Source organism: Idiotropiscis lumnitzeri, chromosome 10 (assembly GCF_059441095.1).
Source record: "Idiotropiscis lumnitzeri isolate Australia: NSW breed Sydney's pygmy pipehorse chromosome 10, RoL_Ilum_1.0, whole genome shotgun sequence".
Taxonomy (NCBI): domain Eukaryota; kingdom Metazoa; phylum Chordata; class Actinopteri; order Syngnathiformes; family Syngnathidae; genus Idiotropiscis; species Idiotropiscis lumnitzeri.
Genome location: NC_142400.1, coordinates 2,840,817 through 2,853,130, shown reverse-complemented (window position 1 = coordinate 2,853,130; position 12,314 = coordinate 2,840,817). Strand labels below are relative to the sequence as shown.

Here is a 12,314-nt window from a genome sequence, read left to right as displayed (position 1 = left end):
TCTGCGCCAGCAAATTGGAAGAACACCCCCCCACCCCCACCCCGCCCTCACGTGCCATTTCACCACCGCCGACTAGACATGCCTAATGAATAGCAGAATGCGTTTACTGCCGACGGGGAAAAGCGCCAGTGCCCGGTCTAACTAAAGCCTCCTTGATTTGTCTCGTTACGCTGAGATTGAACATTCCTTGGACGTTTTTTTTTTTTTGCGTCCGGATTTCACAAGCCCTCCATTTTCTTACCGTAACCGAAATAATCTTGGGCTCATTCCACAACCAGTTATCGCCACGTATCCTCACTGTTGTTTCTTGCCCTTTATTGAACCTGGGCAGATATTTGAATTTTAAAAAGTTGCGTGACACACCACCCACTAAAAATGTCACGGAAGGTAGATGCGGTAATCGTTTATATCGGACTGAGCAGAGAGCTCTCGTGTCCATTCTCAGGAGGACCGTACTTGGCGAGTTCACGAGACCGCACTCTGCGCCGGTCCTCGATGTTTTTTTTGGGTTTTTTTTGTCTCGCTGCTTTACCACACCTGATTCAAATAATCACGGTTGTTATCCAGCTGGCTGACGAGCAGATCATTGACAAATATTTGAACGACAAGAAATTCGTTTATTGTACAACGGGTCACTCTAAGTGCAATTGAGCCTCTCTGAATCCAACACAGTTGCAACATGGCCGACAGCCGGCATTTGTCAAACGTGTCCCTCAACGTCCCCTTTTTTTTTCTTTTTTTTTTTTCTCTCCTCTCTCAACCCCGGCACTCTGAAGACGATCTCTCAGGGTCATCGACGGGCTTCGTGGCGGGAAATAAACGCAGCAACAATATGTAGCCTCGGCTGACAACGTCTGACAAGCTTCCTTCTGTTTTTTTGTTTTTTTTGGAAACGGCAGGTGGGTGACAAGCACCCTGCTATGTCACGTAAGATAGAGCGCCGCGCCGCTCGTTCCTGACGGGTGAACATTTCGCGGGGAGAAAAACGGCGAGCGGCTCGTCAGAAGTGGAAGCTACCAGTGGGCGGGACGGCAGCGTGCCGTGATGGGATTGTTTTTTTTGCGCGCCATGCCGTACCTTGCTGCATCAAGGAGCCCACTCCGAACCAGAAGCTGTTCAGCAGCGTGAAGTTGTTCTCCACCACGTCTGATCCCGGGTTGCAGGGGTGGGCGTCGTACCATTCGTACGGGCTGAACCTGAAGTCGGAACAGTAGGATTTAAAAAAAATAAATAAAAAATGAACACTAGTTCCCATTCTTTTTTTTTTTTAAACATCACTCCTCCTCGAGTTGTGTTCTGAGACATCACGGTCTGTTTTGTAGTTGAGTCATGTCGAGTTTCAACACAAGAGTAACGAATCTGTTGCGACGGGAAGTCTGTCAAAGTAGGTGAAAGCGGCTGCATTTGCAAACTGGCAGCATATCACTTTTGGAAGGCGCTCCACTTTTTTAAAAACTTGCGAGTCACTTCATTAGGTACACCTGCACTATATTCTGCAACAGAACGCGTCACCACCCAAAACAGGAACGCGAACTTTCTCCCTTCGCCCTCACGAGCCTTTGCAAAAAGAAACCACGGAGTTTCGGGAGGTTGCAACAATGCAACAAACAGTGCATCAATGCCTTTGTCGCTAGCTTCGCGCAAGCTAGCATCTGCGACGACAATTTGGAATTGGTTCAAAAGGAAAGCACAAAGGAGGTTAAAGTAAGTTAATTTAAACTCAACTGGAAAACATTTTGATAGTTGACACTCGCGTATGTTTTGAAAAAATCAAAGTGAGGATGAGGCTTTGGACAAAATCGTCGATGTCGATAAAGCGCTAGCTAACCGCTCAAATTAGATTTTTTTTTTTTTTTTTTTTTTTTAACTGCGGTATGTTTTTCGGCAAAGGTTTAAATGAAAAAAAAAAAAAAATGAAATAAGTAAAAATTCATTAAATTTAACGACGTAATATAAATGTACTTTGTAGTACAAATGCCTGTTAATCTTACATTTGATTAAAATTGTTCTACAATTTAATGAATGAAATAATTACTACTGAATAATTCTGCTCCTCCTTCGACTTCCGCGGCTAATAATAAATGACGCTACGCTAATGCTCACAAAAATCATCCTCGTTACACCACTTCCATAAAGATAGAAAAAATTCACACAGTTCTTGTGTTCCATTCAGAATAAAGAATGGACTTTGTCACTGCAACGGAATCACAAAATGTTTTCTTGTTCTTAATAACAATGTAAAATGCTCACATATATCTTTTTTTTATTTTTTTATTCCATGACTCATTTTCCGCCACAGTCGCGGAGATAAAACATTTCGAATGTGGCGCTTTTGACCCTTTTTGAAAGTTGTTTGGGTAAATCTGAAGAATGGCTCGACGTGGCTTGAAAATGTAGCGGATGCCCTCTTTGTCCTTATGATAAATAATACGTCTCATGCTTCGCGGCATGAAGGCGGGTACGCCGAACGCTCAAGCAGATCACGTCAATTCTCAGTTGGAGAGCTGGCGCTGAGTGAGAAAGTCCGTTACCCGCATGTCAATCTAATGACACGCCCCGCAGCCCAATATGTCAGCAAAAAACGTTTAATCACGCAGACACCGATGGTCACTTAGTGAGCCAGCCTGCGCATATGCAAAGGCCTTCGGAGTACGAAAACGTTTTTGTTGTTGCAAAGTTGGCTGGAACAAAAAGTGCAACCAAGATATGAAATAAAAAAAGAACAAAAGAAAATCTATTTTGTGTTGGTCCTAAAATAAGGACTTTGAAAATTGGGCTTTGTGCATCGCCACATTATTTTTCTTCTTTTTTTTTTTTTAAATGAATGGCATTGAATAGCGCCGCTATCTCGCACAAAATGAGAGCTGAATTATCAAAAAGAGTTGGCGAGGAAAAACAATGATGGCGCTGTTGCTGGATCGATACGTGTGCTTTGGCGCCCGGTACAAAATGTTGATACCAAATTTACTAAAAAGGAATGAAAATAAATAAATAAATTGGGTCTTATTTATTTATTTATTTATTTTTCAATTTTTTTAATTTTTGGAGGGTTTTACATGTTAATTTTCCCCCTTTTTGTGGAAAATTATTTATTTATTTATTTATTTTTTGAGGCTATTTTCGGAGCGACCCGTTTCCTATCTTCTGCAACTGTGTTTCTTGACGTATTTATTCATAAGGACCCAATAAAATGGGCTTGTATTCAAGTTCCCTCTTGCGTTCCTGACGTATTGCTGTCGGGTCGTTTAATGTCCCTCTCGCCGCCTTTTAGAGGGTACGAAATGCTGTGATCCATTTAAAAAAAAAAACAAGTACCACCGTCCTCATCTTAGCGCTGAGAAAGAGCATTTTCCAGATTTCATGTACCAAATGTTCAATTTGAAAATGCCAGATTGGTATTGGACAGGTTTGGTTGGGCAAAACCGTTACTAGACATTAAAATTTGGAACATTTGGTGCGCACTAGAATTATAAAAGTTCTGACCTATTTTTGTATTCAAAGACTCAAAAGAGCACGGGAAATTGCAGATACTTTGCACACGCTCCAAAGAACTGCTTTGGTTGCCATGGTTACGAGAACAACAAACAATATGTCCATAAGCCGTATTCTTGGCTGTTTTTTTTTTTTTTTTTTCTCCCCCCCTCTTACCACAAAACCGTCAGTGATGCAGATGCTCATCACTTGCCAGCCGAGGATCCGTTTTGTGTTGTCTTGCATTCGATGAATCCCCCTTAGAGTTCATAAATAAGTCGCCGAAGTGCACTCGTGGCCTCTTATGGACTCCCACGATGCACTTTGACAACCTTTTTAGCTATCTAGGCCAGCCACCTGATATGACAATTTGCGATTATTTCTTTTTTTTTTTTTTTACTCCTCCCTGTGCTCGCTCACCCCCCCCCCCCCCCCTCCACAATTGCCGACAAAAAGAGCGGCTGGGGACTGCAGCTGTTTGCACTTGAGCATCTTCATGGCATGGCCTGCTTTATTTATTTATTTATTTTTTTTATGAGCCTCACTTTGCAGAAAAAAAAAATCACATTCACAAATGAGATTGTCTCGGAAAAGTTGAATCCGACAATGGCTATAAATAGTCGTCATTGAGCTCATTTCATCATCAGGTGGTGCGTTTAATCATCCAGCTTGAGTTCTTAACCTTTTTTTTTTTTTTCCCCCACCCACTGCAAGCTGCCAATTCTAAGGATGCTTTCTTTCCTCGGCTCCTCCGACCACCGCTGGGCCGTGCGCGTCTAACCGCCCCCCGGCGCCAAAGCGCACACTGCGGCAAGCGCAGCATGTGAGGCCGGCCAATGGACTCGATTTCACAGCCTGCAGCGATAACGCAGTAAATGGCTTTGTCTGCCCCTCCCCCCCCAAAAGACCTCATGGAGATGTTTTGAAGGGGAGGGAAGCGAGCGTGCTCGGGACTTTCTCACTTGCCTGGCAATGACAAAAAGGACGCAGCTGACGCCCAGGTAGGCCAGCAGGATGTAGATCCAAATGTCGGGCGTCATGGGGTTGAGGAAGGAGAAGAAGCCGTTGTTGGTGGTGTTGGGCTTGCGGTACAGGATGCTGATGCCCATGCTCATGAAGGGCTTGGTGAAGTCCACCACTTTGTCGCGCATGTAGGTGATGGTGAGGGGAGCCACCGCCAAGTCGGCCCTCTGGAACACCCAAAAAAAAAAATAATTGTGTTTCCAATCTGCGCGCCCAAAAATCGAATCACTTTTTTTTTTTTATGTTGCCATTTTTTTTTTTTTCTCTTTTAAGTTTCTGGAATCGGATTATATGGTTGAACAGCAACTTTTACTTTGCAGGACATCCAGTGGGATTTATTTCAGTGCACTGTAAAGCATGAATTTATAATAAGCAGCATTTTTAAAGGGGGGAAAAAAAATCTGTAATAAGTAGAAAAGTACAAAAATGTGAGCAGGAAGTAGAGATTTTCAACCAATTATTTTGAAGGGAATTTTTTGGTAATTTTTAAAGGGAAAAAAATCGATAATGTTGAAATGAGCAAGTTGGGTTGGTCGCTGCAAACATTTTTCAACCAACTATTAAAAAGTAATTTTTGTCATGTACATTATTCCGTATGTCCCCTTGAATTAATTTGCGCATTGTGCGTGTATTCACTACTTTTAGATCTTCAATTCACTGTCAACGTGTCGCCCAATTGAACGTGTATGGATTTCGTCTCGTACAACTGCGGGCAAATTTGTATAATTTTTGTATTTGTATTGTATTTTTTGCGTGTGCCATCGTCATGGCGACACCAAGAAGCTTGACCGGCGGCAACGTGGTCCTGCAGAGCTTCTGCTGTCTCTCTTAAACTACTCCCATTTGTTCACGGCGTCCGGCTCCATCTGCCAAAATGCAGTTTGGATCCGACCCGACCGCGAACCGGACCCTGTCCAGACGTCCCAACGGCGATGGACTAACACACGCGGACGCCACGTCCTTGTTCGGCTCCAGCGCGAGCCAAAAAACCTGATGCTGTCCCGCCGCGTGCCACATGGCTTGGCGTTATTCGAGATTGCAGATGGCGAGCTTAGCGGTGTTGTCCCCGCGGAGCTCCTCCCCCCTTCCACCATCAAGGAGTTACAGTGATTCATGCATTTTTAATCCGCCGCCTGTACACTTAACGTTTAATTCATCCGATGAGTCTTACTGGCACAAGAATGCACAACGCGTGACATTTGTTTCTACACGACGACGAGGCCGCGCGCCGCACGGGGCTAATGACGGAGCGTAATGAGTGTCAGAGTGGAGGTGCGGCAGTAATTTAGTGAAGGGCGGCTTCGGCTTGGCCCGGACACTCGTGTTTGCCAGTCCGGCGCTTGAACCCGCCGCCCTCCGGCAGCAGGTCAGCCCGTCTTGCCGCCGCCTCCAATGAGGATCAAAGTGACGCATGGAGACGCCGGCGGCAACGGCGTGACCTCGTGAGCCAAAATGTGAAAAAATGTCGAGCAAAGCTTAGCAACGTGTGCTTTGAGGGCAAATTGTTCACCTCCAAAGTCAAATGGCTCTCAAGTCGTGGAGTTTTTAAGTTCAGTTCAATCTGACTTTGTTGGAAAGTTGATGGATTAGAATCTTCAATCAACCTCAAATTAGGGATGGGAATTGCTAAGAATTTAGTCGGTCCCATTCCATGAGCCATCTATTGCTTATTGATCCGATTCCTTCTCGATTCTTTTATCGGTTGTCATTGGGTGAGGGAATGAAATATTAATTGTCAAATTTTTGACAGAAATAGAAATATTTTTTGCCCGGAACGTCTCAGGAATGCTTGCAACCACTGCGGAAAAATCAACTATGTGCTGAAATGAATTTATTAACTCATTCACTGCCATTGACGGATATAGACGCCCAAAAAATACATTTATTTTGCCTGGGCTGGTTGCAAATTAGTTTATATATATATATATATATATGTATAAAAATAAATCAGTATTGGGTTCAGTTTTTCATGCTTTCTGAAATCAGTGACAAAATGACTCGAGTCATTATTTTTTTGTAGGGTGACAAAATGATGTATAATGTCAATGATGTCTTATCTTTGTGTTCATGATCTCATTTAAAAGGTCTTTCCCGCTTAGTTCTTTGTATATGGACATATTTATTTATTCATTCATAAAAACGCACAAACGCAAAGAACGTGTGCGCCGTTAAATGATGTCAGGCCACTTCACTCCTTGCCAACATTTACGGGCATTTTCGTAATCCATTTGTTCCCCCTCAAGGTTATTGTTATCAACGTGGGAGTGTAAAAAAAAAATCTCGCATGGAGGAAAAGTGCTGCAGCGTAAGCCCACCTTTCCTCCAACCTTTCAGCCATTGACTCCTGTCACACCATTCTCCGCACTAAATGCCATTTAAGCTATTACAAGTTTTCAGCTGAGTACAGCACTGACCCGGCGGGGCTTCTCGGCGGCAAAAAAATAAATGAAAAAAAAACGGAACCTGGATGGAGACACTTAGGAAATGCCAGTTAAGATTTGCCACCTTCACTTTGGATGGGCGGCTTTTTTTTTTCTTTTTTTTTTGCAGAAGCGAGATGATGGATGCTCTCATGTCATTCCAAATATCACGTTCGGAACAGAAATGGAGGAAACGCGTTTCACAAGCTGTTTGTTCATCTTGAATTTACTGCTGATAAAAATGAATTTTATTCATTTTTTTGGGGTTCAAATGAAAGTGATGAGAATTTTAGAGGAGCGGATCAACAGTTTTTAGGTTTTCTTATTTTCGCCTCAGTGCATTTCATTGGGCATCAATTATACGCACATTTGGGCTATTCGAAGGACGGGTTCTGTTTTCCGCTCAGCAAATAAACAAGTTGGTTAAATGCATTTCACAGAATGGTCCATCTTCTAACCGATCTCGATTTTTTTTTTTTTTTCTAAACTCACTGATTGTGCAAAATAAATGATAAAAATTAAACTTCAAAATGTATTTAAACAATAATGACATCTTCGGGGTGGGCTGGAAAGTGAGCCATGCAGTAAACGGCGATTTCGGCATACTTGGACTCTCAAAAACAAACGTTAAAATCGTTTCACCCCAGCAGAATTTTTATTGATTTTTTTTTTTTTTTTGGTGTTCCGCTTACATGTTCAATGAGTTCCCGGATCATGCCGTTCCACTGGCCCTTGTCGTCCTGGGAGCCGTACTTCCCGTCGGGAACCAGGCGGATCTCGTACGAGAATCCCAGCATGGTGGAGAGCTCCTTCAGCAAGTCGATGCAGAAGCCTTCGAAGCGGTCGTTGCCGACGAGCGCCTTGTCAGACTTCTTAAGCATGACGTATGGCTCGTCCTGCAAAAAGGACCCCCAAACACATCAGAGGACCAAAAAAAAAAAAAAAAAAAATCCATGGCGATTGGCGAGTTGACATCAAAGGATCTGTTGCATTAGCGACAGCAGAATAAAGTCGGCTATTAGAATACGAAAAAAAAAAGAGTCCAGGCGTTTTTAATGGTGATGGATTAGCAAAAGAAGACGTTCAAAGCTAACGTGAATACAAGTTGTTTGAATTGCAAATCCACCACCGGTGTTCTTCATACGAGATTTTTTTCTTTCTTTCTTTTTTTTTTTTTACTTCTCGCTAAGCCTTCTGTCACACCGCTATGCCTCGGTCTATATAGCTAGTTCATTTTATGGTCAGGTAGCTAACACTCTTTACTAGCCTGTAATATCCTGCTTGGCTGCTCATAAATCGGGCTATGAAAGAACAGCTTGATTAGGAACGCGACGCGGCAATTACATGGAACATGCCGACGACGGGGGGCCGAAGGGGAGGGACGTGATGACACGACATGATTTAGTTCTTTGCGAATGCGTGTGGTGGAGTTGCAAAAGGGAGCGGATTGTCTTCAATTGTGACATTAAAACTGTGCGGGACTTCAAGTAAATAATTTACACACCGTGCTCAGAAGCGAGTCATCCTCGTTCACTTTTAAAAAGGCAAATGGATGTTTGAACACAAATGGTGGAACAACGCATGTAGACAGACAATATAACAATACTCGCAGGTGTATAGTCTTCATCCCATTTGGAAAAAAAAAATACTACAGCAACTTACTGACTAGTACATGGCCGTCAATCTCATTTTAGCTCAGGGGCCACACGGAGGAAAATTTATGACAGAGTGGGCCGGACCAGTAAAAATGATGATCTTCAAACAAATATTACGCAGTTTATCGCAATTTGCATGGTGTTCAGGTGTTTCCAGTAGTTGAATGTGTCATATTTAACACATTTATGTCGTCCTACTTTTTTTCCCTATAACATCCTGACTTATGTTTGCATTTTAAATAATGACATCAAAGGCCAATCCCTTGTTCAACTTGCTCGACTCACCCGAGCATTGCTTGTAGATGAGTTTACGGTAAAAGTCCATTGGATTAAATTTACAGTACTAACTAACATTTAGTGAATTTTGGGGTGGCTGTTTATTCCGTTGGGCCGTACTAATTTTTATACTTTACCAAATCCATTCTCGTTGGCCGGATTAAACCAGCTTGCGGGCCTGATCCGGCCCACGGGCCGCATGTTTGACACCCCTGGGATAGTAGAAGGTTTTTTTTTTTGTTTTTTTTTTTGTCGCCAGCCATAGAAGTCTAGAGCAGCTTGGGCATTTGCAATTAGGGCCGCGCTCTAAAACAATTTCCGACTACTTGATGACGATGCATTTAAAGAACGGGCGGTGGGCACTTTTCGTCGTAAACTTCGCTCAAGCTGTCCAATTAAGTTGATCAAAAAAAGTTTTTTGCACGTTGAGGGAAGTCATTACCATCTGTTTCGGAGCCTTCCGATTCTTGTTATTCCCCCACGGTTTGGAGTCCAATCAAAGAGTTTGTCGCCGTCGCTGCAGCCGTCGCAGCGCGGCCGAGAGGAGGGAGGCGGGCCCGTGCGGAGACATTACAGGCAATGGAGTGCAAACAATTAATGTAAGGGGAGAAAACGCATTAAGTTGCCTAATCTCCTCGACAAAGTTATCGCTATAAAGCTGTCAGACGTCTCGTTCACGCATCAGCGGCGCCGGTTTGCGGCAATGTCATTATGCAAAGATGGGGAGATTGATATTAAAGTCGAAGATTTTCCTCCCCTAAATTGAAAGTAGATTGTTTTATAACCTTGAACTAATGACTTGTTGGAAGTATTGAAAATGTACTTTTTGGGAAAGGGGGGGGGGCGGAGGGGGACACATTCGCTTCATTATGAACCAACTTCGACCTGTTTATTTTTTATTTTTTTTGTCGGAATTTTGTACTTTTTTCATTTGAGTGTATTCCTTTTTTTTTTAATTGTGTGTACTATTACAATGACTTTTCAAAGTTGACTTTTTCTTTCTTTTTTTTTTGGAATATTAAAGAAAAAGATTGGACACAACAACGTAATTGGAAAAACAATTTTGAGCGATTTACAACAAATTTCCAAGCATCGTCTTCATCCTAATTTGATGCTTTTTCAATTCCAATGCTGCTCAATAAAATACAACTTTATTTATAAATATATTGATTCTGCAAAAAAAAAATAAAAAAATTCTCGTTCATTATTCGTGCAAGTTTCGGATTTCTTCTTCTGACTTTTTTTTTTTTACACAGAATATTATTATTCAAGAGCAAAACCTTTTCTGCTTCATATCTTTTTCTTTATCCAAAGAAATGTGGCCGAAAAAAAAAATCCCTAAAACAATGAAAATAATTCTTATGATACATTTATGCAACTTTTTTCCTTGTGCCGTTTTGAGTGCGTTCTCATAAAAAATATTCTCGTGACAGATTACCTTTTTCCCATATTTGTACTTTTTTTGTATCTTTTGAGTGCAGCCTAACACTCTTTTTTTTTTTCCCGCCACACACATTCTAAGCATACATTTAATGACAACATCATAAAATGTGAACCCTTTTTGTGAGTCATTATGCAAAGAGGGAAAGATTGATATTAAAGCTTTTTGCAAATGGAAAGGAGATGATTTTACGACCTTGTAGTCATGACTTGTTGGTTTAAAAAAAAAAAAAAAAGCACTTTTTGGGAGGCGCATCGGCATCATCATAAATCAACTTTGATCCATTTAAAAGCCAATTGGCCTGCGCGTGGCAGCTGATAGTTGCTAATTCCATTGCGCCTTGACCCTGCCGCTTGTTGCGATTACAGTGTTCGGGCGGAGCGTGATGACAGTGTTTAGCGTGCTAAGTGGCGTCCTAAAGAGGGTGACCGGGAACATCTGTGTCAGCAGCTCCATTTGGGCCCGAACATCCAAAAAGCACAACAAAAGATGGGCAGATGAACATGCACCTCCAAGGCGGGTGAAGGATCATCGTGTTCTTTTCCGCAAGAACACGATATTATGGATTCGTAAAAAGATGACACGGAGACCCGCTAACTCTCGCTGCTTGTCGCGGTCCAAACAAAATGAACGACTCAAATGCATTATTTTGGCTTGAATCTCAGTTTAGTCGTTTCAAATCTTTTTTTTTTTTTTTTAAACAAAATAATTTGGTCGTTTTTAACTAATGGTTCATTAATTTTAGTCTTAGTTAATTTAGTCTTTAAAAAAAAAAAATGACAAGGCTCGCAGTATCTCGTCTAACATTATAGTCGATTATTAATATTTAATAAATCCAGATTGTCAATTGGTTTCTTAAGATGTGTTGCTTCTGTAAAGACGGTAAAATGTGCCACACCCAAAAAAATGTGAATCTGTTGGTTGAGTTTTCTGTAATATACGTCAATGATATTTGTTAGCGGCGCTAAGCTAATGAAGCTAGCACTAGTTTGTCTTCAATTGAATATTTATGACTTTAAAAATCCAGTAAAGTACAGTGTGGAAATATGTACACAATGGAAAATATTCACACTTAAAGGGGTAATCACAATTTTTTTCATTTCTTTTTTTATTGATAAACTATAAACGGGTGACTACTAATGCTGCCTTCATGTCCTGTTTGTTGAAATCTTGAATTTGTAGCAAAAGCCGGCTCAGTGGAGCCATCTTCTGGTTAAACACTGCACTGCATGTGAATTTGGTTGTCCGTCCTCTGATTGGACCAGCCGGAAATCCTGATGTCACTTCCGGAATCTTGACATAGTCACTCGGCCACCGTGGCGTATATTAGCGGCTGCGTCTCGTCGCGTGTTGAGATCGCAATAAATATCGTATCATATCGATTTTCAGCTTTGTGATTTATTAGAATAGCATTTAGTTAGTTTATACAGCAGAACTTGATGTCATAGAAATTATTGAGTTTAGGCAACGCCCACTCTGAGTGTCGTTTTACAAAATGAAAGGGCGGCGCACACGACCAAGAAGAGAAAAATGAAACGTTTTTCGACTTACGAGGATGGTGGTGATGACGAGCGAGCGGTTGGCCAGCGAATCGGTGATGTTCACCCCCTTTCGCTTGGGCACTTCTGTGATGTTGAGACCTCCGGACGCACTCCACTTGCCGACCTGCAAGAGACGAAAAGCCGTGAGCGGGACGAAGCGCTCGCTTTCTAGTTCAGCAAACAAAAACGGTGAAAAGTTATTCTCCCGACCGATGGCGAACGTCGTCAAGAGGGCAGAAATGCAAATGGCTTTACGGAAACGATTTCTAATTGCGCTCCATTGCAATCAAGTCATTTTTTTGCGCGATGAGCGACAAGAACTCGCGAGCAACATTTATCTTGCACCCTCCGTTCCCGACAATCCGGTCCTGAATGAAAATGACGAGGCGCCGCCGCTAAGAACCTGATCGCAATTCCGGCGCCGGCTCAAACTCGGGCTAATATTCAATTACAAGGGATTAGCCGAGAAAAGTCCACACCCTAACAG

The 12,314-nt window shown here is 42.2% G+C and overlaps 1 protein-coding gene and 1 long non-coding RNA gene across 3 annotated transcripts in view; one reads left to right on the top strand and one right to left on the bottom strand.

Annotated features, from left to right (window-relative positions):
* grik3 (glutamate ionotropic receptor kainate type subunit 3) overlaps nucleotides 1–12,314 on the bottom strand; it is an 82,495-nt gene that overhangs the window by 12,975 nt on the left and 57,206 nt on the right. For both annotated transcript variants that reach the window (XM_088307718.1, XM_088307719.1), the window contains exons 9-12: nucleotides 11,838–11,951; nucleotides 7,607–7,810; nucleotides 4,438–4,661; nucleotides 1,078–1,196 (exon numbers count right to left, since the gene is read on the bottom strand). In XM_088307718.1, the coding sequence (XP_088163844.1) occupies nucleotides 1,078–1,196; nucleotides 4,438–4,661; nucleotides 7,607–7,810; nucleotides 11,838–11,951 (661 nt within the window). The remainder of the gene's footprint in view (nucleotides 1–1,077; nucleotides 1,197–4,437; nucleotides 4,662–7,606; nucleotides 7,811–11,837; nucleotides 11,952–12,314) is intronic.
* Nucleotides 1–12,314, top strand: part of LOC148328612 (uncharacterized) — a 76,635-nt gene that overhangs the window by 40,159 nt on the left and 24,162 nt on the right. The gene's annotated exons all lie outside the window — the stretch shown is intronic.